The 27,499-nt window shown below is 40.3% G+C and overlaps 1 protein-coding gene across 3 annotated transcripts in view; it reads right to left on the bottom strand.

The window, feature by feature from the left end:
* Positions 1 to 206: 206 nt before the first annotated feature.
* The window catches only part of Dnaaf11 (dynein axonemal assembly factor 11), a 76,158-nt gene continuing 48,865 nt past the window's right edge, over positions 207 to 27,499 (bottom strand). Inside the window, exons 11-12 of one of the 3 annotated variants that reach the window (XM_069991841.1) lie at positions 11,590 to 11,675; positions 207 to 565 (exon numbers count right to left, since the gene is read on the bottom strand). In XM_069991841.1, the coding sequence (XP_069847942.1) occupies positions 388 to 565; positions 11,590 to 11,675 (264 nt within the window). In that variant the 3' untranslated portion in view covers positions 207 to 387. Of the gene's footprint in view, positions 566 to 11,032; positions 11,252 to 11,589; positions 11,676 to 27,499 lie in introns of those variants that run through there. The other 2 variants (XM_069991842.1, XR_011365804.1) reach the window with 2 other exon arrangements.

The raw sequence follows: 27,499 nt of genomic DNA on the forward strand, positions 1-27,499 counted from the left end.
TCTAGGTTATGGTTTTAACTTCTAAATTCTACCAATTTGCTCATATTCTAATTTAATCATCAGTCCTTTCACAATAATCCTGAATCTCTTGCATAAGCAGACATTTTGTGTCTTATAATCAATACTTCATGTAATAGTTCTGCCATGTTACCGAATATTGTCACCAGCCCCCTTACATTATAGACAAATGATGAGTCGGCTTATTGAAGGCATACACTTTAATTTCAAACTCAAGACTATTACTATTCAAAGGAGGAGTTTCCACAATAAAGTGGTAATAATAATAGTTAATTCTGTGCTTGCTCCATAAATAACATACACTTATTCTTCACACTGAAAAATGTGGGCCTAATGGGTCACAGAGCCATGGCAATGCGGCCTGTGATTTCAGATCAGGGGAGGAACTTCTGGGTTATCTTCAAAGTCTGGATGTTCCTCACTAGGTGTAGTTTTGGGTTCCGATCTCAACCTTCTGGATGCATGCTGATTTTCTTGAACTATGGTAGTTATATCAGGGCATGAATGCTTGCTTGGATCAACTTCTAGTTTCTCAGTTTGCTTGCTTCTACAACAGAAAAAGTGAAAATTAACATTGCATCCTTTAAAAACTTAGTTTCAAATAGGATCAACTCATTTATTCAGCAAGCATTAGAAAGTGCTACCCATATGGCACAGAGATTTAAAACAAAAAAACAAAAAAACAAAAAAACAAGAGATTGACTCCAGCTTCAAGTAATGTAGAACATTGTCTATAGAAACAAGATTTTGTACAGATAAATAAAGTGTTAAAAAGTTCTGCAGAGCTGTGTTACTAATGCACAGACAGCTGGAAAGAGGTCACCTGGAGGCTCTGCTTACCTCAGAATTTTTTTTAATAATTGAAACGATACATCAGGGAAAGTCACACAGCCAGGATCAATAACAGATTAACTCCAGGCAAGTGTTACTCCTAACCAGGCTAAATGGTTTGCTAGAGGCACTCAGAAGTTCAGGCATACAGAAAAGCTCAGCCCCCCATCACCCTCCCATAAGTACCTGTTCCTACTGCCCTTGCCCACTTATTTCAGGAGTACCCAGAACTGATCAGAACCACGAAGAACCTGTTTTAGCCAATGGCTCCCAATGACATGGTCTTAGATAAAACTGTGGATGACACACGTCCCTAGGTTATTGTCCTGCAACTTCTATTTAGTGCCTTTGGAGCTTGGCCAAGTGATCTGGACATTTATAAAGACCCCTCTCAGTGACTTTGGTACTCAGTCAAATTGTTTTAGAATCACTACCTATTCATTCAAGAGATTCATGTTAATGTCACTATATTCTAGGTGCTATGGTAGTCACACTGTCCACGCACGGACAAAGCTCCATGTAATGTCTCACAGGGCAGTGCAGAACTCATTATAGCATTGGGTAATTGCCATATTATTAATCTATTTTTCTATAATACTAATATCTTTTAGGCAAATTTTTTTTTCATCTTGTATGTATTGTGGAAAGATAAAGAAATTACATAAAAAGTTATCTCAGACATAAAAAAGTCACAATCCATCTCGTGTGGAACTCCAATTGATGTTCTCTGATGCACCCAGTAGGTGCTTTCTGTTGGGGAGATGAGGTTCAGTTCCCTTGTGACAGTGTAAACTCTCTATTGTTCTTGTAACCCTGGTCATCACTTCTGCACTCTGCTCTTGGTGGCACTTCAGATTTTAGTTTCCTTCAGGATTTTGATTAATACACATGGACTTGTTAAAGAAAAATATACAACTTACACAGACTAAAAAATAGTGAATTCTGAAGACCCAGCTTGCACATTATAAATTCTCCAAAAAGAAGGTAGAATAGCTGGTCCTTCTCTGGAGGAGTGGAAAAGTTAGGACTGAAGGTGGGATGGAAATGCTTAAGGATGCAGTTGAGTGGCAAAGAAGAACCTAGGGCTCAGATAAATGCCTGCTGCAGATACAGAACCTGACTCTTCCATAGTGTGGTACATAGTGAGTCCTCTGTACTGTGGTATTTAATGAATCCTCTGCCTTTAAACGAACAGAGATTTCAGGCCTCAGCTACAGTGCTGCTCATCCTCTGGATTCACAGTAGACAGGAGCTATCACTAGGGTAGTGGCTGAGCACAGCAAACCAGAGCTTGTTACCATTAGGAAGGTCTGAAAGTCAGGGCCTCTGATGATCAATAGTTCCAACATTGATATCAGACTCTCCCTAAATAATAAGGAGGGAGAACCATAGTGAACAATGTGTAAAACAATACAGCTTGTACTTTCCTTCTGGGTGCGCAGAACTTGTATCCATGAGAGGCAGAGGGTGCCGGCCAGCCTCCAGTGAAAATCCTAGCCCAAACTTCTATCAATGCTTCTCAGATGTGCCAACGAAACGGGCTGAAGGAGGAATTTGGTGTGTCCTGTGTCAATCCACAGGGAAAGAACTCTTATAAACTTACACCTGGCTTTCTCTAGACTTTGCCTTTTGCCAAGGCCGCTTTGTGCTCTTTTCGTGGAAATAAACATTAGTCATGAGTAGGATTATATGCTAGATCCTGAGTACTAATGAGTCATTAAACCTGGTGTCCTGTTGGGGACTCACACAGTGTGTCCTGGGTTGTGCCCTGTGCAGAGGCCTTTACTTTCATCATCAAATTCTCTGACAATCCCATCGTCCCCTCCTTCTGACTCAGAGGGAGGGAGGATGACTGTCAGCCCCAACCACACAGCAAAACAATGTCTCAGGTATCAGCACTGCTCAGCCTGTTCCTCAGAAAGAAGCCAGGCACCATGGGCAGCAGACAGTGACCATAAACAAGTTCTCTCAATCAGCACTAATGAGGAAAGCAATTGTGTCATAACCACAGTAGGTGGCCATCATTTTACTTGCTTCCTGTGATCAGGAAGCAAAATCGGCTACTGGAAGGCAGAGGGCAGTAGTGTATCTAGGTTATGGCACAAAATCCTGGCTCTCATCAAGCCGCTAAGTATCCCCAAAGACACATCTGTAAAGTAGGGGTGACAATAAACAGAGCTGCCGTCAACTAGGGAGTCACACACAGGGTCAGGACACGGAGCAGTGAGGAAGCTCAGCAGACTTCCAGCAAGAGTGGGGGGAGTGGTCGTCAGTGGACCACAGTCCATCGGTGCAGCATGCTTTTTCTGTGCACATCTTTCAAGTGCCCAGTGCTGGGGTTAGTGCTAGACATTCATTTAAGGGTAAGGCATAGCTTGTACCCATAACCAAAGAACACTCAGCTTTTCGGCTCTGCAGACGGGATGAGCAGATGCTGCGGAAGCATTGTGTCCAGGGCAAAGGGATGCACGTAGGGGAGGAATCATGCAGGAAGGGGTCTGGGAACCTGGCACTGAGAGAGGAGTGGAAGTTGCTAGCTCTGGAGGTGGAAGGATTTTCCAGATGGACAGTTCAGACAAGAAGTAAGGAGTCATTTGTACTGCCCCCTCTGAGTGGAACATATTCAGAGAATGAGGCTGCAAGGCTGGCAGAGTAGGACAGGGATTCCTATCCAGCCCAGTCACCTTGAGGTGACTGAGGGCAGGATGGATGCTCCAAGTCCCCACATAGAGGAAGTGCCTGCATTTCAGACAAGGACAGTCTTTCTATATATGGCAAACGCTACTTCCCCCCATCTTGGGAACTGGAGCACCTCACTGTATCATGTTTTTCTTTTCTCTTTAGGGATGCCCAGGCACTAGGGAGTATGTTTGGTTTTAGGAATGTTAGAGCCAGTGATTTGTTTCCAAAGGACAGGAATGATATTAAATCATCACTTTTATTTGAGTGTTAGGTAAATTTAGTTAGAAAATAGAACAGTGACATTGTTCCTTGTTAGCACCCTGCTAATTCAAGTTTCAGTTCCCTTCGATTGTTTTTGGTTGCAAGTGAAAATAATTACTTTCTCTCTTCCTAGCTGACCACAAGTCATTTATCTATTCATTCAACAGGTGCTTATGATGTACCCAGGTTTGTGCAGGTCCTGGAGATGGAAAATGAAAGGAGAAAAATCACAAAGGTCTCTACTCCCCAGGAAGCTCATGCTGAATGACAAAGACATGACCATCACCAACAAAAGGAGACTTTATAATCACAGTAATTGCTGCTTTTATGGCCGTATGATGTGTGTTCAAATGACATAACTTCCCTGGTCCACTGATACAACTTCTCTGATGAGCTGAAAGAGGCAATCATGAGAGTTCTCCATCCTTGTCCACATTTACACCATCAATGAGCCCCATCTGCCCTATACCTCATCCCTGGGGTGACCTGGGATGACTGGGAGAGAAGGTCAGGAGTTAGAGGGGAGATGGAGCTGAGGGTCAGGCTCAGGATGGATTGAGCAAAGATATATCACTCACTGTATGGCACTTTTAATATCATTTGAAACCTTTTTATTGGGTGTAATTCAAGAATTCAAGTATAGAAAAACACCCAGATCATATGGTTGTGGCTTATATGATCCATGCATCACGGGATGAAAAAGAGACCGTCTAAGCACTCTAGGACCCATATACCCCATTGTGTCCCTTCCAGTCACCTCACTCCTACTAGGTGCCAACTGTAGATGGGAAAGCCACAGGCCCTGGAGTGGTGTGCACCTGCTCAGTAGACCCATCTTCTGTTCTATGACTGGGTGTTGGCAGATAACCTGGATCTCAGGGAAAGTGGGATTCCATCACTAGAATAGATCCCAAGTAACCTCAACCATCTCCTACACTAGGACAAGTAGACGCATTTCTTCCAACAAAGAGGTGAGATGGCTGCCTCCTGTGGATGCACACCTGACAGGACGTCAGGTCAACCGAGGAGTCTGTGGGCAGATGAACGGTGAAGGAAAATGCCACTTGTGCACACAAGGGCCCATTGCTCAGCCCTAAAACGAATTGAATAAAATCCTGACACTTGGAGCCAAGTGGATGGAACTGGAAGCCACCGTGTAAAGTAAAACAAATCAGAAATCATGTCCCCAAAAGAAATACCGAATGCTCTCTCTCTTCTGTGGAAGCAAAAAATAGTTGATCTGAATATAAAATAGTACTTACTGGAGACTGGGGAAGGAAAGGGGAAGCTTGAAGTCCAGTAGTGTAATACAGTTAGAGAGCAGGAATGCGTGCTGGTGCGCCACAGCTCAGCAATGATGGTTTATGACAACCTACTGCATACTTTATGAAGAGCTAGAAGGGAAGAGCTCACAGGATCCAATGATAAAGAAAGGAGAAGGATCTGGAATGCTGACTTCTCTGATTTGCTCAGTATAGAGTACACACACAAACTGAAATGCCTTAGTGCACACACAGAAATCACCACAACTTAGTGGCTTAGAAAAATGCACATTATCTCATAGTTCTGTATGTTAGACATCTACCATGGGCCTCTCCAGGCTAATACCACATTAGGGTGCCTGTGTCCTTCTGGAGTTTTCCCCAGAGGCTGCCTACATTCCTTGGCATATGATCCTTTCCATCATTCTGAGCTTAGCTCTTCTGCTTTCTTCTTTCTTGATTACACTGAGACCCTCTCCCTATTGTAAAGTCATTTGGCATTACCTATAGGCAGACTCCCTGGCTACTGAAGGCTACTATTCACAGGCTCTGGGGACTAGGCCAGGGGAAACTGGTATATGCCTTTTCATAAGTCAGACAGTGACATTAAAAGGAACAAGGCCAAGCAAACCACAGAGATGCTATCCTGATGCCTTGGCTCTCAAGCTTCTGAGCCAAACACAGGAACTCTAATCTCCACTGACTTGTCAAATGGGGTAATTCAACACCCCAAGTTTAAAGTTGATCTTAGTTACTGCAGTCGTTGTGGACACATTCAACCTAAACAATATGAGTCAGGTACAAATATTGAAACACAAGACATAGAAGTTCTCCTGCCTGAGGGCCAGGAATCCTACTGCCTGGTGTGAATCTTTACACAATTAGATACAACCTAGACCAGTTGTGATTAAGTTATTCTACTATAGCTATCGTGTTGGAGAGTTCCTTAATTGTATTAATACTAAGAACATAATAACAATGATCACTGACGCAAATATTTCCTAATACAAATGTAGGCAGTTAGATTTTCAAGGACAGTGTTAACAGTTGCTGTTAAATAAAACTCTGATTTTAAAATCTATTATTTTCTTTTTTTAAAAGGGACATTATCCATGCCTTAATTAACTAGATATCTAAATCCTTCTATCATAATTATGCTGTCCTTGCTTTTGAGGAAAAGCAGGCTCTCTGCCTTGGAAGAATCATATCTCTGGAGCTGTAATCTGGGTTTTGTAACACACAATGAACACAGCAAGCACACCGCTTTCTGTAGCTCACCTGCTCCAGATTGTGTGGAGAATAGACTCCTGAAGCACTGATGGAATTAGCAGCTTAGCCTAGGGCCTGGAGGACCACACTAATTTCCAGAATAAATAGAATGGCTTGTCTGCCCTCTGCTTCCTGCTCAGTGTCACAGGGCATCAGGACAGATACCCATCTCTAGTTCTGCCCTCCACCTGTCTGTCCTGTCAGAACCAGACCCTCTGGAGTCTAGTAAGAACAACCAGAAGACAAAATGAATACATCTAAATCACTGAGATCCTGAGATGTAAAACACATCAACATTTCTTTATGTCGATGAACATGAAGGACGACCCTTTCCTGATAAAATGATAAGCTAGCATAGCCAGCAAAGACTCTCCCAGCTTTTACTGAAAACCTAAAGCCTTGGCAGATCTGATAATACACCAAGGAGGAGCAAGGTTAGAATTCAGTGAAAGTATGGACTAAGGGTGTGAAGCAGAACTCTTGGGCCCCCTGAGCCCTGGCATTTGCCAGCCCTTGGTGTCATGCTTTGGTCTGAAGACCCCATGGAATCTGAGGAAGAGGATGGCCACCACTTCCTTTTGCATGTCAGGAGCGGCAGGGCACTGTTTCTACACCAAGGGTACTGTGCCCCCAATTTCTCTGTGTTAAGAATGAGTGAGGAGCTGAGTGTGTTGGAAACATGCCTGGAATCCCAGCACTCACAAGGGTTTGAGACTGTCTCAGATCCAAACAAATGAAAACAAAAATAATGAATGAAGAACAAACGCGCTCTGCTCACCCCCTCAGGGGACTTGGAGCGAAGCTGCCTCCGTGGGGCAGAGCAGAGCCTTGACAGCTGGTGACAGGATGTCCTTGGGTGCGTTAACTCCACGTAGGGTGCTGCCTTGGGACACAAAGCCAGGGCAGGATGCTTTCTGAGGTCCTTCAGTTGTAGTCCCTGTGGACTTTGAAGGACGAGCTCTCAATGAATTCTTTTCCTCTCTTGTTCCCTTCTGCCATTTTGAAAGTAAAAACACTTCATTTAACTTGTCTGGGTACACGTTCTTTCCTTCTGGGCCCAGATATGTTGCTAACTCTTGTACACTGAACTTCCTTCATAGTCCACTGCCTTGGAGAGCAGTGTGGGGCTTCTTAAGAGGCCTGGGAGGTAGGTACTTGGCCAGGGAGCAAAAACATGTGCTTCAAGGTAGACTCCTCAGAACACTGTCAGTCTGGATGTGATCCACCTACATTCAAGAGTGAGAGCAAACCGGAGAACTGTCCTGGACAGACCAGCTCAAGATAAAACAACAACAACAACAAAATAGTGAAGGAAATTTTAAAACAAAAGCACTTTGTACAAGAACCAGAAGAACATTTAAAACTACTGTCAGCTATCACAATAGGAAAGCATGTACTGTAAACCACACTTACTGTGCTTCAGCTGTGTTAGACCTGATGATGAAACCCTTCTGTCTGGAATTGGCACTGAGACAAAGTAGCCTACGGCCATGATGCAATATTGTACTGAAACCTACCTCTGTGCGGTAAGGCAGAAAGAGGAAACCAGGGATAAGGATTGGGAAGAAGGAAAGTAAGCATTCTTTATAGAAAGAAATAAAAGAGCCCTCAGATTAAAAACAAAAGAACAAAAAAACAAGAGACAGCTTATGAGGCTCCTAGGTACACAATCAATTATACAGTGTATTACATGGTGGTGATGTGTTACTCAGCACTGTGACCCAAATGAATGTCAGTGAACCGCACACTTTCAAGGGGTCAGAATGGTCACTTTGTAGTATTTTGCCATGATAACAAAGGAAATGCAAATCTACGTGCTAGCAAAGGACAATGAATAATATAAAATATAATTATAATAGTATCAAAAATATCACATACTTAAAATTAATAGACCATGAGTAAACATACATATTCTATAATACGTATAACCTAAAGCATTTCATAACCACTGAGTATGCATTGCAGAAAACACTTAAAGGAATATTTTGGTTTTCATATTTAGGTAAGATCCTTCAGGAATTTAGTTTCATTCAAGGAATAACACGTTGTTTTTGTCCAAGAGGGCTATGGGCTGTTTAAGATTTGTTGGGTGGGAAGAAAAAGTTTTAGATGGCTAATAATTCAAAATACATTGCATCTATGAGTAATGATGGCAAAACAAAACCCACTGAACTCTGAAATAAGAGGGTCGTGTGGAGATGGGGAAAGTGAGGGTAGGTGAGGGGTCAATCTGCATGTGTCAAGGTGAAATTCCCTTTAAGGATTAAAATATGCTTGACAACAATGAGTGACAGGAACGTAAAATGGCCCAGGAGGTGGGCAGTAGTGAGAGGGAGAGGGTGAACAGAGAGGCGGAAGGAGGGTGAGTGGTCCACACACTGTCGATATGTGAAGATGGAGATGGTTGAGACTGGTTTAGGAAGTGGGGAATGATGATGAGGTAGATGGTGGACAGGTGAGTCTGACCAAGGTACATCATATGCATGTATGGGCATGCCAGAAGGAAACCCCATTCTACAACTAATATATGTTAACAAAAATATGGTAGAAAGAAAGCGGAATGCAGAGATCATCTACTATTTCTGCATCTGGACCTGTCTGACCCTTTATGTCTAATTGTATTTGTTTTATGAAATTACATACACTAACATTTAATGAACCTAATATTAGCAATCATATCTTCTTGATAGGTTATTCACATTATTTATTTGCAGTGAACCCATTTATCTCTTCAACTAATTTTGGGTCATCACTGTCATATGAGTATACTGACTCCAGCTTCCTTTCAGATTCCATTTGCTTGAAGCATCATCTTCTATCCCTCTACTCTGAGGCTATGTGTGAAAATGAGTTTCTAGTTTATTGAATCTAGTCATCTAGTCTGTGTCTTTTATTTGGATAGTAAAGATCATTTATATCTAGAATAATTATTAAAATGTATTTAGCAAAATGTGTGCAGCGATTTCTCCCTTCTTTATCTTAAGAGGTTTTTATGGTTTAATGGGTTAATGCCAGATTCTTTCCTAAGTCTTATGCTTATTCTTCTAGTGAGATTTATTCTTTCCTAAGATCTTGTGGTTGTGCATATCTTTCTTCCTCTTCTGTGCATGCACAGATGCAGTATTTTAATCAGATTAAATGTGAAAGACAAAAAGCACAAAGCCATACAGCATAAGGGACTACTTTATTACCTCAAACTCAGATTGGGTTCCTAACATTAACTATCAAAGCATTGCCATTTTGATTAGTTAAAAATTAAGATCCTCTCTTCCTTAAGAGACACTGTGATAGGAATGAGAGGTGAGCCCAAACTTTCATATTCCTGGTTCCACTTCAACTTTATGACCTGGGAGGATTGTTATCTTATTGAATCTCAGTCATTTAGAAACAATGGTACTGACTTTAAATTGCTATTTTGATGATTACTTATAATTGATGGTGTCATAGACTCAACAAATGCCATCATTTTTCATAAGTTGTGCATCTTATTTCAAACTACAATGTAATGGGCCCCCAAGAGTTCACCAGATGTTGCCCACCAGTCACAACAGATAAAACCCTGCTCCGGGTGAATGTCCCTACATTCACTCTGTTTCCACAATTTAAGAAACAGACCACTCTAGTTAAGAGAGGTATGAGGCCCTTTTCCGCATTTTAGAGTAGTACTAGTATCTGTGGTCCTTCTGCTTTACAAGGCAACAGGCCCCCCCAATCCCAAACCCATGTTTAAAGTTGATGGTCAGTTACTTTTCCAATAGGGATGGTGCCCAAAGGTATTGGCCCTCTCAGGAGATAATGAGCACTAGGAAGTTTCTCAGTGATTCTGGGCCATCTCAAACAACGTGCACACAGACATTCAATGTGTGGCAATGAGAATGAAAATGAAAGGCTCTGCAAAAATACTAATAAAAAGAATTGTGCTAAGATGTCTTGTATCTTCAAGCATAATCACAGTAATGACAGTTTTCATGGTGTCTGAAAACCAGTTCCAAAGTGTGAGCAGTGATTTGACTTTACATCCACACAATTCCCCACAAATGAGTCAGGTTCTTCACATGGGGTGAGGATGCTGGGAATTAATTATGACTGCGACTGTTCCCTGATACCATGAACCTGCTATCAGTAATGGAAATCATGAACGTGAGAAATATCAATGGATTTCATGGTTCAAAACAGCAACTTAGTTTTCAGTAGAAATTTAATTCCATATCTGTTGTTCAAAGAATCCCACGGTTTAAAAATCTCTACAAAACTTAAACAGTTGTCTTTGAATACAGAAATATCCCAGTGCCTTATTATGCAATATATATATATATGTATATATATATATACATATATATATATATATATATATCTTGTGCAGGTATTTTTATAGGTGATAATTCTAGTGTATACACTTGTATCACAAAGATAGCTTGCCTCAGTCCAAAGAAGACTGCACCATCTGGATGGTGAGAGTCTGGAAATTATAAGAAATAGAAAGACGGTTGAAGAAAATGAGATCTCTTGGTAGAGAAGAAATAAGAAACACAAAGACTGGGGCTGCTATGTTTCGGGGAGTCTGGTTGTGGTCTGGAGTTTTCCAGAAGCCAGAGCGAGGGTCGCATGAATCAGAGACGCAGAGAAAAGTTTCTGACATGGGGAAATACCAAGAAGGGGTGCATATTCTCTTGGGCATGGGGAGGGGAGGCTAGGAAGTGAATTAGGTGAGGAGGTTTTCAGGAGGACAGTGAGGGGGCTTTTACGCCTATGGATCTGTGAGAGTCGTCGAGGCATCTAGGCTGCCTGTGGATCCCTAGAGGACGGTGTGTGAGTGAAGGGTGGGCGGGCACCAGCAGCATTGTCTCAGCAGGCTCCGGCTACATGGCCTTCACATCGTAGTTTTAGACCTTCGGGCCTAGACATTTTCTCCTCTGTCAGGCTCCTCTCTGTAGAGTGAGGATGGAAAGCAGAGGATGGAATGTGCTGCTGGGGGAAACAGCACACACAGCAGTGCCTGACACATCAGTGTGTACTACATGCCATCATTGCTGCCGATATTGTCAGCCTTACGGTTAATTTCAGAAAAAATATGGAACCTGTGTTTGCACAGATTAGTGTTTTAGGGATCAAGAGTCTTAAGGATTTGGGAACAAGTATGATTACATTAGGGTATGATTGGTTTTAAATTTTAAACAGTCCATCGTTTTGGAAACTGCATTCTGGCTAACAAAGGACAATGAAGAGAACGTGTCATGAAGCTGAGGGCAGCGGGGAGAGGCGGTACCTTCTGTGTGTTTGCTCTCTGCTGCTGTCCAGTGGGGTTTTCGCAGACCTGGAGGCTCCTCCACCACCTGTGATCACTTCTCCCACCTAAAATCAAAAATGCATACCAATATAACACATGTCAGTATTGCATATGCTATGCATATATCACACATAGAGATTCATCTATGTGACATACCTATACATGGTCATATATGTACTGATAATGTACACCTATATCATATGCGATGACATTCATGTATCTACCACATACATGGTCTGTCATACACCTGTGTCTGTCATCTATGTGTATGCTATGCATATCATGTCGCTTTAACTGCATGCACAACACAGAGATGCTTCTATCACACACTCTATCTGTTCACCATAGACTTGCAAAGCCACAAGCTCTGCAAAGATTGCCACACCCAAACCAAAGGGTTTGGTGAAGTACTTATTGAACAAGTGCCATCTGAGCACCAATGCGTGAGAAGCGCTGCCATGGAGAGGGCTACGGACGCGATGAGGATGCTGCCGTGTTGGGATCCATAGGCCTGTGCTGCCACGGAGGGGGCCTGGGCCTGCGGCCTTGGATCCCATCCTCCTTGCTCAGGCATCTTCCTCTGTGAGCTGATGAAGGACTCAAGTAGTGGGGGGTCTATTCTTCGTCAGAAAACTTGGATCATTCTCCTTCTTTTATATTAAGTAAGTCCAATGCTGGCTGATGCCATCCAACAAGCAAACTGTAAGCATTATTCAAACTCAGCCCATGAGCTCAGTAAGCATCAGAATGTGGAGGGAATAAAAGAATCTACTAGTTACTCCTCACTGGGCTCTAACTATGGGCTAGGCCTATACCTATCTACACCACATGTAGTGTGTGTTTCATGAGCCACGCTTCATCACTTCCTCTGAGGCAGGGCTGCTCACAAGCACACAAAGAATTTTAGTTAAGGTCATTTAATTTTTATTAGCATATATTAATTATATCAAGGCTGAGGTGGTTATTGGAAAGCATTTTAGAAGAGAACCTATCTGTATTACAGAAACATATGCGTAGCCAGGATTATAGCCATGAGCCATCAGCATCTGGCCATATACACATATATAGATATGCATTTCTATATATGTGTATAAAAAATTAATGTATTAGTTACTTTAAATGGGGCCAGTGTTATTTAAAATATCAGTTCACTGGGGAAAAATTTGGGGTCTCAAGTACACGTTTTTCTGTTGCCTCACATGGTAAACCTAACAAGAATGGGAGCAAGTGCAAAATTAGAGTCTTCAAACACCCCACTTCTAATGCTGTTATTTGTCACATAATAAGTGTAGACAAAGATTCTCTGTGTTTATGGAAATGCAAATAGAATTACAAATTTGGAGCTTTTCTTCACAAGGAATTTGCTGTGCTCCAGAATCTAAATGTGTTCCTTATTTTTAAGAGATATTTTCAGCACGTTTAATTTCAAAGATCCCTTTTAACTTTAAAAGTTACAGAGAACTAAGGAATTAACAGTGAGAAAAATGTGAACACTGACATTCACATTAACATGTAAATTCTTCTTACCACCAACGTTTATAAGAACCAAGGTAAAACTCTTTTGAAAAGACCTAATTTTCCTGAGCAGAGAATTGCAGGCTCTGAGCCACAGGATTCCATTTCCCACTATCCTGCAGTCTCGGGCTGCTCTTCCCACAGGCAGCCATGCTCCGGAGCTTCTACATCATCTTACTCATTTCTTTAAGTGTGTTTAAAGATGACTGAAGGAAAAGTAGTGAGGGCCAAAATATGTTCAATAAATTAGATATGGTACTGCTGGTTTCCCTAATCCACAGGGAGAAATGTAATCAACTACTTGAAAATTCAATTATGGGACAAGAACAAAGGTGCGAATTCATATTTTAATGATGTTGCATTATTTTTCACTCTCAGAATCATACGATTAGAGGTTGGGAGTGAACGTGGAGGTAGTGAGAGGGTTCACTGATGTATGGAACTTGAAAGTACTTGTAAAGAAAACTGTTATTGTGACCCCAGTTAGAATGGCTATAATCAAGAACTCTAACAACAACAGATGCTGGAGGGGATGTGGACAGAAGGGAACCCTACTGCATTGTTGGTGGGAATGTAAACTTGTTCAACCACTTTGGAAAGCAGTATGGAGGTTCCTCAAAAGACTCCACATAGAGCTCCCCTATGACCCAGCAATCCCACTTTTGGGCATTTACCCAAATGTTTACAAACAAGACCACACTAAAGCTACCAGCACAACTATGTTTATTGCAGCATTATTCACCATACCTAAGATATGGAACCAGCCCAGATGACCCTCAGTAGATGAATGGATCAAGAAAATGTGGTATATATACACAATGGAATTCTATGCCTCCATCAGAAAGAATGACATTGCCCCATTTGTTAGGAAATGGAAAAACTTGGAAAAAATTACATTAAGTGGTAAGCCAGGCCCAAAGAAACATAGGTCCCATGGTTTCCTTTATTTGCAATAACTAGTATATGTCTGAGTCAAGCAGAAAAGGTCAGATAAGTTGATGTTAGGGAAATCAACCCTAAGATATGTATTCAAATGTTTTTTTTTCTTTCATGTGATTGTTTCTAACACATTTATAAGATTATTTCTTTGTTGCTTTGTATGTCCCTCCCCCACGGTATAACCCCTACTTTCACTATATTTGATGTTGTAATTTGTGGAGGGAAGGAAAAAAACAAATAATTTAAATAGGGATACAGGTGGACCCATTGCAACAACGAGACGTACAAGTCATTATGTCGAAAACGAACTTTACAACTTTGATGCGGGGGGGGGGGGGTGGGGGAAGGATGGGATGGGAAGGGGAAACAAAGGAGGAGGATACAATGCTTGTTAAGAAATGTACTCATTATCTTGCTCATGTAATTGTAACCCTTCTGTACAGTATTTTCACAATAATAAAAAAAAGAAAACTGTTTTTGTGAAGGTGATGTGCAGAGGGTTTCAGTTACCTATCAGGTAATGAGTACATTTCTTTTTGAATAGTGTCACTCCTTTCCCTTGCTTTCTCCCAGTTTTTCTCTCTTATCCCCTTACAAATTTTATAGTTCATTTTCAACAGTGTCTAGTATCACTACTGCATTTGTTCACCCTTTGTCCCACCATTACCCTCCCCCAACAGATAAACTTATATATAAGACAAAGGGTACAGAAATCAAATACAGCAACAAAGCAGAAAAGAAAGCAAAAAAACAGAATGCCAAAAATCCTCCTTTCCATTTCTTGCAGTTCAGTTTGATAAATATCATTTTATATGATCATATACACATAACTATTGAGCCTTTTGTGATCTTCTTCTAAGAATATCCTCCTTTGGTCTCACTGTGTGATTGTCTAAAATCCTGTATAATTTATCATGTCCATTGGTTTTTTTGTGTTTTTTTTATCATCCACTGTGTTTACTTGTAGATTTATAGGCACATTCTAGACAGAAATTATGCAACCTATGTTTCTTTGATTCTGGCTTACTTTGCTTAATATAATTTTTCTAAGTCTTTCCATTTCCTTACAAATGGTGCAGTAGCATTTTCTTGATCCACTCATCCACTGAGGGATATCTGAATGGATTCCTTATCTTGGCTATGGTAAACAATATTGCAGTGAATATGGTTGTGCTTGTAGATTTAGTGTGGCCTTGTTTATGTTCTATTGCATAAATGCCCAGGAGTGGAATTTCTAGGTCCTAGGGAAGCTCTATGTTTAGTCTTTTGAGGAACCTCCATACTGCTTTACAGAGAGGTTGAAAGTATTCTTTAAGGCTTCTCTAATAGCTGATTTGCCTACCTTTGGCCATTATCCTTGGCAAGCATCTCATTATCTCCTGGTTAGTAACCTGCACTCAGATGATCTATATTTACTTTAATAAAATATACATGGTTGCTTTACCAACTTATTCATACTAAGAAATGCAGACTCTGTGAGCTAAGTAGCAGATGCAAGGAAGAGGCTTAGCTTTTAATCCTTATTTTTTTAGGAGAAAATGCCAATGTGGAACTATATTAGACATTGATTTCATATGGCTCATATAAAGAGTTACTTGTAGGAATTTAAGAAAGACAGAATCATTTCATTCTAGGTGAGGACTTGTAACGTGTAAAGGAAAAGAATGAATGGGGAAGGGAAGTGAAATATAATCAATGATATTTACTGAGAAAGAATATAAAAACACAATCAACTTTAACCTATTACCTGTAGAGCTAGCCCAGATTTTAAAGTGACAATATGATTAAAATCACAGTAAATTTCTCTTAGAGATTTCCCTTTCTCAGATATTTTCAATAATTACCTGCATTAAATCTGTACAATGAGGCATTTATTGTGCATCTAATATGTCAAGCAGGAGACTAAGTGCAAGATATAGAATGATAGATTAAAAACTATCCCTGATCATCTCATAAAGGAGAGAGGCATATAAATTATTAAATTCTTGGAAGGATGCATAATTGAGATTACAGGCCCAGAGTTCTAAGGACAAAGCCAGAGCTGTAATGGGTAGGATGGACAGCAAGATCAAAGAAAACTTAGTGGAGAATATGAGATTTCCTAAGAATTTTAATAAACAAGTAAGGACTCCCCCAGAAGGTAGAGGTCATGAAGGGGTCGAGAAAATTTTAGGAAGAGAAAACAGCATGTCCCAAAATATGAGGGTAAATGAACACATCAGCCAACATGGAGTATTAGACAGCAGGTAATGAGAAAATAAGGCCGAAGAACTAAGCAGCAAGCTATCATGTCAAGGAGAATTTGTTTAAACATACTTGAAATTTTCATCTGAGGTCATGGGACTTCCTTAAGGCTTTCTTTCCCTGGTGACATATTTGCTAACCCTACATCTAATTTGTGATAGTAATAAGGGAATTAAGTCCAGTGGGGTCATAGCTCTCCGAAAATGTTCTTTGCTCATGAAGTAACACTATACTGATGTTCTTTATTTTATTATGGTCAAATTTCTGCTCGCACCCAACCCTTTATAAAGACATGAATGACTTACAGTCATGCTTGAGCAACTGACAACATGCTTATTATGGTGGCAAATAAAACAAAACGACGCAGAGATTTTAGTCGCAGCCTGTTGCATAAGACAGAGTTTAATGAATCAAATCAGAAGCCGCCAAAAAAAGGAAAGTTCTCGAAAGGGAAAAAATGTGAAGCCTCAACAACATATAATCAACAATGTCTAGGGTAGGGTAAAAAAAATGCTAGATGTGAAGAAGCAGGAAAATGTTTGATTTTGCAGTTAAGAGAAACAGATGATTTGGATGATGCAGTTAGAGGATGAACAACAAGATACTTGATAGAAAAATATATAGTTTCTTAAAAACAAAAATTCTAGCTGGGTGCCTGTGGCTCATGCCTATAATCCTAGCTACTTAGGAGGCTGAGATCTGAGAAAATCAGCCTGAGAAGGAAAATGCGTGAGACTTTTATCTCCAATTAACCACCAGAAAACTGGAAGTGGTGCTGTGGCTCAAGTGGAAGAGTGCTAGCCTTGAGCTGAAGAGCTGAGGGACAGCGCCCAGGTCCCGAGTTCAAGCCCCATGACTGACCAAAAAAAAAATCTATAATGAATATAAAGATACATTATCCTGAAATACATGAATTTACTGAATAGAACTAAGGTAGAACAGAGGAGAAAACAAAGCATTTACATATTGGAAACAGGCACCCTTAATCTGAATAACAGAAGTGTTTCTTATGAATATGTAAAGCATCAACTTCAATCTTAAGTTAGGGGGCCTGTAATTGCTAAACCTGGAATTCTTCAGATGATTCTCAAATTCAGTGGGTAGAGCAAATAGCTAGCTATATTCTTTTTTTTGGGGGGGGGTGGTCCAGTCGTGGGCCTGAACTCTGAGCTTGGGCGCTGCCCCTCAGCTCTTCAGCTCAAGGCTAGCGCTCTACCACTTGAGCCACAGCGCCACTTCTGGCTTTTTTTTTTTGCTTATGGGTGCTGAGGAATCAAACCCAGGGCCTCAAGCATGCAAGGCAAGCTCTTTACCACTGAGCCACCTTCCCAGCCCCAACTAGCTATATTCTTAAGAAGGAAAGAAAGATCAGGCAAGAGGAACACTTAAAGAAATAAGAAATTCCCCAAACTTATTTAAATGTTTATGAATACTGATTATATCTATACAATATATCTAACATATTAATCATACATACGATTAAATCATACATAATCATAGTTATATATATGAGTTGTATATTTGTATATAAAATCATACAGGTAAAGAAGAGATAAAGAGGGGGCTGGGAAGGTGGCTCAGTGGTAGAGTGCTTGCCTTGCATGCGTGAGGCCCTGGGTTCGAGTCCTTAGCACCACATAAGTAAAAAGAAAAAAATCCGGAAGTGGTGCTATGGCTCAGGTGGTAGAGCGCTAGCCTTGAGCTGAAGAGCTGAGGGACAACGCCCAGGCCGAGTTCAGGCCCCACGACTGGACCCAAAACAAAAAAAAAAAGAAGAGGAGATAAAGACAGATTCTTGAAAGGAGCCAGAGAAAAATGACACATTTACTGTAGGAGACAAAGAGCAGTAATAAGTTGACTTATCTTTTAAAAAACAAAACAATCAAAGCAAAACGTTAAATAATTGTAAAAGAAAACTTGTGCAAAAAACCTACCAAGACATATCTAAAAGAACGGTTCCTTCAGAAATGAAGGGAAATTCCATACGAGCTATGTTGAAAGCATTGATAGTGCATTTGATCTGCTGCTAGAAACAACTGAGCCAAAGATAAATAAATAGATGATGGTTTGAGAGAGTGGATAACAGGCAAGCAAGGACTGTAATGAATGAATGAAAAAAATAAAAGAGGCAGCTCTATGACCATCAGACTTCCTCTGGAGATTCTTTACAAAAGCAGATAAATAGATAATGAATAAGTAAATGCATTAAAGCTTAAAAAGCAAGAAATAAGTCTATTCATAAAGTGATTGTTTAAAATGAGCCAATTCTAAACAACATATGAAAAAAATTACTATTTCTAGCAAGTGAAATCACTACTTCTAAGCCAGACTTAGTAGCTCATGCTTGTAATCCTAGCTACTAAGGAGGCTGAGATCTGAGGATCCCAGTTAAAAGCCATCCTGGGCAGTAAAGTTGGTGAGACTCTTATCTCCAATAAACCACTAGAGAACTGGAAGTGGCTCTGTGGCTCAGTGGTAGAGCACTAGCCTTGAGCTGAAGAGCTCAGGGACAGCGCCCAGGCCCAGAGTTCAAGCCCCATAACCAAGAACAACTAAAAAAAGAAGTCATCTCAGGCAAAAAAAAACTGGAAGACTCTTAACTTCAATTAACCCAGAACTAGAGGTATAGCTCAGGTAATAGAGCATCTGTGGATGAGTGAAAAGCCCTGAGTTTAAGACCCAGTATTGGAACAAAACAAAACAAAAAACAAAACAATCACCACTTCTAGTAAGCCGAATATACAAAATCACTCTTATTCCTATATTCTAGTAGCATGTTACTGCAAAAATAAAATGTATAAAACAATTTTATCTAGAATGATGACAAAAACTCAGAAAATAAAAATATTAAAATTTCAGCAATAGCTGTGCATGACTTTTCACTTGAAACTATACACTTATTGCTCAGAGACAAATTTTAAAACACTTAAAGGAGAGAAAGTCCATGGCCACAGGCTGTCAAACTTAATAATGTGAAGAGTCGTTTCCTTCTAGACTGATCCCAGTTATCACGCCAAGAAGGTTTTACAATGGAATTTGATTTGTGGTTCATATATATATATATATATATATCATATATATATATGATATATATCACATATATATATATCATATATATATATATGAAAATACAAAGAATAACCGAAATGATCATCTAAATAACCCCAAAGGTGGAGGAATTGCAAACTTTCAGTTCCATCATGAATCTACAAAGTCAACATAGTATGGTATTGACAGAAGGAAAAACAAATAAATCAATGGTCCTAACTAAAAGCCTAAGAATAGACCTTTTCTTACAAGGCCATTCATTTTTGTACAAAAATGCCAAAGCAATCCAATGAAGAAAGTGAAATCTTTTGCTGGAACTGTACATCCACATGGAAAATTTTTCACTCCATATAGAGAAATCAATTTGACATGAATCGCATACCAAAAAGTAAAAAAGTGCTAAAAAGGTAGAACTCCTACAAGAAAATGAGGGAGACTATATCTGAAACTAAAGATTTCATAAACAGGAATCACCAAAACATTTTGAAATACAATTGTACAGGAACTAATCAAAGCTACAATCAAATTTAATGCAATATATAGGGATTAATCAAAGCTAAAAGCTTCTGCTTATTATCCAGTAATACAATAATAACAGATGACTATCTGGGAGAAAAATGCGGAGAGAACATTCAAGGCATGGTAATGTATGGGTAATTAGTCCAGGATATTGTTCTTCAACTAATATTTGGCTAGATGGCAGATACTATTCTAGTCATTGAATGAATTAAAGTCCCTACTTTCATAAAACTTAATTTACATAGGAAAAGATAAGCCACAAAATTAAACAAATAGGGCTATTTTATAAAATAACAAGCATTGTAATTAAAATAAACCAGGTAATATGAGTGAGAAAGATGACTGCATTACCTGTGTTAGTCATCTTTCCCTCATTGTGACAAAATACCAGAGATAAGCAATGGATAGGAAAGTGAAGGTTTACTTTGGGTGACCAGTTCAGAGGCTTCAGTCCATGATCACTCAGTTGTATTGTTTTGGAACTGTGTGGCACAGGATGTCAGGGCAAGATCAGGTAGCATGAAAGGTCTGTGGTCCTGGATGGCAGCCAGAAAGCAAAGGCAGGAAGAGGAGGGGCTGGGGTTCTAAATATCCCCTACTACCCCAATATACTTACTTCCTTTCAGTAGGCCCTGCTCCCTAAAGCTTCTACTGCCGTTGTTTGTACTTCCCTGACAAGGAACTGAGCGTTCAGCACCTTGGCCTTTGGGGTCATGCCAACTGCTTGTCCAAGCCCAGACACATGTCATATTTCTTTTTGTTCCACGGTAATTCACACAGAGCTTTATCTCTATTCATCTTAGTTGAATTTATCAAATATTTTAATTGGTTAATTATTTATTAATTGTCTCAAGTTTTTGAGCATTCGGTAGAAAGTAATCTATTCTGAAATACTTCTATGTGAGGTGATCCAAACTTGCTAATAGCCTATCTCATGTTAATAGTTTCTACGTCATTTATTTTTTGGATGCATCATTCATTCCCCACTATGTGTAGGTTTACATATTTAATATTTTCATGCATACCTTCCATGTCATTTCTCTAAACATCTCCACATCTTTTCTTCATATAACTTTCAGAATTTCTATGTCCTTTAGATATGAATGTGCCCTAAAAAAAGGCAATGATGATAGGAGCCGGGCAGCTGCGTTAAGACTGTATTAAGAATGTCCTTCTGCCAACTGTGGAAGAATTTGTTCACTTGCAAATTGTTCGTCTAATTACATATTTCTGGTGTTTATATTAACTACCCCTAATCACAATGTTTAACATTTAAGTATGCAAAGTTCTGACTCCTAGAAAGAAATATTAGTTATATAAAACCATAGAATTAACAAGATTTACTATTATGTCTTGGCATTAAATTTATATGTGTGTGCATAGATATATATTTATAATCTTCCTCTAAATATATATATATATATAGTTGCTTTGATTCTAGACTTCATTATTTCTTACCATTGTTCTAAAAGAAAAGTACATAATTCATCAAGCTTGCTAGAAGCAACTTTAAAAAGAAAAAGATCTTTTTTCTGTTTTAACAAACTCATTAATCCACAATATTAGAAAACATGTAAGTTACAATTGGCACATTATTTGACAGTTATTGAATTTATTTAAAAACACCTTAGAAGTAGAGTCCATTTCAGTAATGGAGAGTTGCAGCAAAACATGTAAATTTGAGAAAAAGTGAGCAGAAAAATACAAAAGCGTAAGGATGCAGCTTTGATTTCAAACCTATTCAAGTTGTTTCAGAAAAGAACTCAGTGTTTACTGTGAGTTATGTATATGAGTGGTTACTCATATAAAGTCAATACTGATAGATATGTAACAGTTGTATAGCTTTGGAAAAAGAATAGATCAGGTCTATCAACTGGTTCCTCCAAAATTCTTTCACCTTGTGACATGTAATCTCCCTGACAGTTTTCCAAGGAGGGAGCTACACTGGAAGATAAACTGTTGCTGCCAATTGGAAAGAATTATTGCTAAGTTATGCAAACACTCGTCATGAAGGTGATGTTTGAAAATAAGAGAAAATACCTTTCACAATCCTATCAGAGATTGTCTCCGTGGGAAATAACTCTCATTTACCTTCAAAAGACTATAATTATTCTTGTCATTCACTCATTCAACAAATATTCATGGAGGGACCTGTTATGAGAGAGGCAGTTCCCTAGGTCCTAAGGGCTTAGCACTGAGTAAAACACAAAAACTCTAAACATCTCCCACTAGGTCTGAACCCCCAACACCTAAGGAATGGAGATTCCTACAATAAACTTTTGGGATGCACATTCAAAACTAGACATGGTGAGGCAGATCAGAGGGAGTCAATCCTCCCTAGGACATATGGTTTTGGAGTTCAATGTAGTTAAATATTTCTAAGGATGTTAATTTCCTAGATGTAGATTATCAGCACCTTTTAACACTTTTCTATTCTTGTAAGTGAATCTGTTGTGAATGGGCCATTCAGTCTTTGCGTGATGACTGACTGACCCATCCGTTATGCCTGGCAGTTCAAACTGAACTGTGAGCTGACAACCAAGCAATCTCTTCTGTGGGCACCCTGAAGTCAGTCCAGCTGTGCCTGTACGCTCGCTCACAATCACACTGAGGAAATTCCATTCCAGCAGCAAGAACTATGACAACCACAACTGCAGCTGAAGTCCCATCTCTTGCTTCAGGGAGCCTGTTCCGGTCGCAACCACTTCAGGCAACTTATACCAACCACCCTGCAAGATGCCATGCCAGGCTTCTCCCTGTCAGCTGTTTTTATTCAGGAGGAGAGAAGGGGCACGCCCCAACTGACTCAGCAAGTTGCTGTGACTGGTACAGGCAAGGCTTGTGATTGGCTCATAAGCAAGGGATGTGATTGTTGGAAGTGAGAACTGTGAACATGCCAGGCTGTGATGGGTGAGATGACAATCTGAGCACAAGCGTGCCTGCGCTTTTCTAGCTGTATAAGCAGGCGATTTCTCAGCCAAGTAGGGTTTGTCCTGGAAGCTTCTCTTGTGGACAAACATTTCCCCCCACCCCAATGACAACATGAATACCCCAATTACAACATTATTTTAAATAAGATTTCTCCCAAATGGTCTTTTATCGCCTACTTGTGGTATGAGCTGGTAGCACAAACAGCAGAAGATCTTCTTAACCCCAGACCCAACCACCAGAAGCAGAAAGGCAGCTAAAGTTTCAGAGTGGTAGGAAAGAAACTAAAGAAATGAGATGGTGGGAAGTGGGAAAGTTCAAAGAACTACAGGTGAAAGCTGCAAGCCCTGGTCACTGGAAGAATTCCTGAGAGCCACCAAGGATTAAGAGCCTGCTGGTTGTGGAAGCGCACAATGATCGGCTCCTGACCTCAGCACCAAGAAGTTTTGAAAGCTGGGAGCAATAATCCACTATTTCTCAGAGTTCAGAGTTACACATACCGGATCCCAAGCATCTAGAGCTATAGGCCTCTGAAATTTAAAGCCAAGATCCATAAACCTCTAAGTCTCAGAAACTAGTACCATAATCCCATGGATTTGTAAACCTAACTGGTGACACTGGCATTCCAGAGTCCAGTCCAACACTGTTTTTGTTAGAATAGACTCAACCAAACATTCAGATCTGACACGTCTGAATGGCTGAGGGAAATGACTGTAAGGAGAGGGAGTGTTGATCTGAAGAGGCTCAGAGACAGGGATAGGTTAAGGCCACCTAATTGAATTGAGGCAGTCAATAAGCTAATTTGAGCGACACTGTCTGTGGGCCAATCTTGAGAAAAAGCTGTGAGACCTTTGTAAAAGAGAAGAAGAAGATGAGATAAGTAGGCAGAGCACTGGAATCATTTCCATGAGCTCATCCACCAGCAAGAGAGTGATGAAATTCAGAGATATACACTCCGACACCACTCCTCGTTGCCCAGGCAACTGGACCTTTGAGAAAAGCCAAATGCAAATGCAGTCAATGAGTGCAGACTGAGCTGCCTCTAGAGCGTGACCTTGGGAAAAGACTGCAATGTGTTTGAAAGCCTTTTGTGCCGTCAAAACAATATTCTAAGGCTAATTATTTTGTACAATCTGTAGCTTAGGACCCATGGCATGAAACTTCTACTGACATGGTGGCGTTCACTTTGGATAATTATGTGAGCAAATATCTAGGTTAACATTCAGGAATATTCTAGCCTCACAGCCCCTGAGAAATCCCTAGAAATTAGGGATAGAAAAGGTTCACGCCTGTAATCCTAGCTACTCAAGAGGATGAGAACTGAAGATTGTGGTTCAAAGCCATCCCAGGCGGGAAAGTCAGTGAAAATCTCATCTCCAATAAACTACCAGAAAACTGGAAGTGGTGCTGTGGCTCAAGTGGAAGAGCACTAGCCTTGAGCTGAAGAACTGAGGGGCAGCGCCCAGGCCCATAGTTCAAGCCCCAGGACTGACAAAAAAAAAAAAAAGATCAAGGATCCTTTTCGTAATTCCTCATATAAAAATCCGGAATAATGGGTATGGTTCTCAAGCAAAGATGGTGGTAGGTCTATCAGAAAAGGAACAGATATGTAAGCAATCATGTATGCTTGCACGGTCTTATGGTAGCCTCCCTTACTTCCCATTTACTAACACTTAGAAGAATGACCTGTCACTGAGCCTAACTGAACAACTGGAAACAAGGCTGAAAGCCACATTAAGTGGCAGCTGTGTGTAGTTCTAGAGAAGCTAGAGAAGTTACTAAAAGAAACTTAATAGGTCCAAAAATGTGTGCAGAATCTTCCCAGTCTGTCTTAGGCTTCACTTTAGCAGCAGAAAGCCAGCTGGGATCAAATCTTTTTCATTTTCTTCTAAAAAGTGTATTCAGACTGAGGGAGATGAATAAGGAAATTAAACGGAAGATGCAATTGATGGCTGTGTTTCAAGATTTGGCTCTTCCCCAGAGCCTTATAGTCAGTCCTGCCATTCTTGTGAATATCCCTTGCCCTGTCTGAGGGCTCCACCAGTTCTTCTCCTTCCCTTCTAGCCTCTCCAGGCCACAGGAGGCCTGCGACTTCTCTGAGCTTCTCAGATTAACTCTTCTTTTAGATAAAGGTCAGGTGGGAGGGAAGTCACTTCTGGCAGGGTCTGAGTAACTGTCTGTGTAGCTGGGGCTTAGCCACTGTCTGGATCTACTACTATCCAGTGTCTAATAAGCATTTATCTAGTTCATATTTCTGCATTTAACTTCCAAGATAAAAAGAAAAGTCAACCCACCTGGTCCAGGAGGAAGCTGGGCAAGGTTTCTGGAGAAGAAATCTTATGGTTGGGAAAGAGGCTTCTAAAAATTCGAAGAAAATTGTGACCTCAGTTAACAATGTGGCCAGGTAACTATGCAGGTCTCTTCCAACATGGAAGAAATGATAAACTTATTGTATCTAATTTCTGGCTTGGACAATACTGCAAATGGAGGAGAACAATCTCACAGCTGAGTGAAGGCTGCCAGGAAAGTACTACTCGACTGCCAAGCAGTCCTTGCTGGAGACTCGAAATACTGAAGGGGAAGTTCTGCACTGTATTAAACTACTATTGGTCCAAAAGTAATTAGGTCACAATGAACTTATGAGGCTTAGTTTATGTGCCTTTGGATATTTGCCCTCCAGTGTAAGACCACATTGCTTTGTTTTTTTTTTTTGCTGGGAATAATAATAACAACAGTCCATACATGTGCAAAACATTCAACAATCTATGTGGCATGCATGCTTGTTCAACAACTGCTATCCATGTTATTTATTAGTCTTTTTTATTAATAAACAAATTTGTTAGGAAAAAGTGAGTGACTAGGTGGTTTGTCTAACATATTATATGTAAGCTTTAGAATTTTTCAGTGAGTTCCTTTTAAATCTGTCACACCACTCCTATAGTTTTGGGGTCCTTATAAAATCATTTGTCTTCTAACATTGTTGGCATCAGTTTTGGTTGCAGATATCAATGCCCAAATCTTTTGATGTTTCAGTGTCCTCTAGCAGATTTCAAGTTACCAGTACTTCTACCTCTGAGGCTGAGTGCTTTTCCTGGAAAATGGAGGCTGATTTGACTACGCTAGAAGCAGGTCCAAACTGCTCAGACTTTTATATAAGCACCACCTAACAACAGGAAGTAGTTGTCAACCAAAAATGTCAGAGATTGGTGTATGGACACCTCAGTTCTGTTATTCTTTAGGTAGAGTTGTACTGACATATGGGTTTCAAATAATCTCTTAGAATTGCCATGGGAACAGTTGGTTTACTGGAGAATGTTAATGGCTGCCTTTACTTTTCATTATTGCAACCAGCATTCACTTATTCCCAATAAACTATGAAATATTTAACTTCTGAATGAACCAAATGTGAAAGTGCTTTATGGTCTGAAAAGGTATGCACTCCTCAACTTAATAACTACAGTAACTTTGAGACTCTCAAGGTCACCCTCAAAGAGGAAGAACAGCAACCCGGCATAATTGGGTTTCCAAATATCAAATGAAATTCTACCAGATCCCGCTCATATCCTTAAGCATGCCTCCTCTGTCTTTGTGTGGGTGATAACTCATTTGAAAAGTACTCAACTAGCCACATCCTTTTTAACCCATTGGCAGCTAACTAGGTGGTCAGTTGTAAATGCATCGAGCACACCTAACCTACAGTGAAGAATAGGCTATCATATATGCAGTGCAAGGTAGTCTCAGTTGTTTGCCATCAAGATTGCATGACTAACTGGGAGCTGCCACCTCAGCATAACGAGAGGACACTATCACATAATGTAGACCCAGAAAAGATCCACAGTCAAATTCAAAGTGTGGTGTTTACATAGGACTGTGCCAAGTATATGTAGGCAAACCTCCATTGAAGTCAAAGCCCCATTTGGGGATGTTCAGCTAGCATGAAGAAAGGCTCTGAGGGCTTCTGAGAGGCCTACTCCTCATTCTACATACTCTAAGCTTACTACATTCCTTCTGAGTCCCATTCCAAAATTGAGGATGGTGTCTTACTTCCTTGGTCAACTCTGAACTTGAAACAGCTCTATGTGATTGCTAAACAAATGGCTCATCCTCCACCATTCCTTTAGGGCCAACAACCAGCAATTGTTCGTGATCTTCTGAGGTAGTGATAGTCTTAAAATACGGAATCCAAGCTGAGTGTCTGTGGCTCACACCTGTAATCCTAGCTACTCAAGAGGCCAAGAGCTAAAGATCCAGGTTCAAACCTAGCCCAGGGAGAAATCTCCATGAGATTCTCATCTCCAATTAACCATTAAAAAAGCCAGAAGTGAGGCTGTGGCTCAAATGTTAAAGCAGTAACCAGGAGCACAAAAGCTCAGGGACAGTGCTCAGGTCCTGAGTCTAAGATCCACAGTTAGGGGAGAAAATGGAGTCCATTTTCTGAATTCTCCTTGGTATGATTGTTGCTCCTTATTACTTGGCTGGTAAATTGCAGATGATGGGGCTTTGCAGATATTTAAAGTCATGAGATTATACAGGGAATGAATATAAATAGAGAACAGAAACAGTCCCAGAACTGAGTAATTGTGCAGGCTAACTTTCAGAGGCTTGGGCACTGGGAAAAATTAAAGGAAAACAACAACAACAAGAACAAAACACCAAAGAAGCACACAGCGAGAAAGAGCATGCAGTGGACCTGCAG

This window comes from Dipodomys merriami, unplaced genomic scaffold, assembly GCF_024711535.1.
Source record: "Dipodomys merriami isolate MVZ:Mamm:240054 unplaced genomic scaffold, mDipMer1.0.p SCAF_4, whole genome shotgun sequence".
Lineage (NCBI taxonomy): Eukaryota > Metazoa > Chordata > Mammalia > Rodentia > Heteromyidae > Dipodomys > Dipodomys merriami.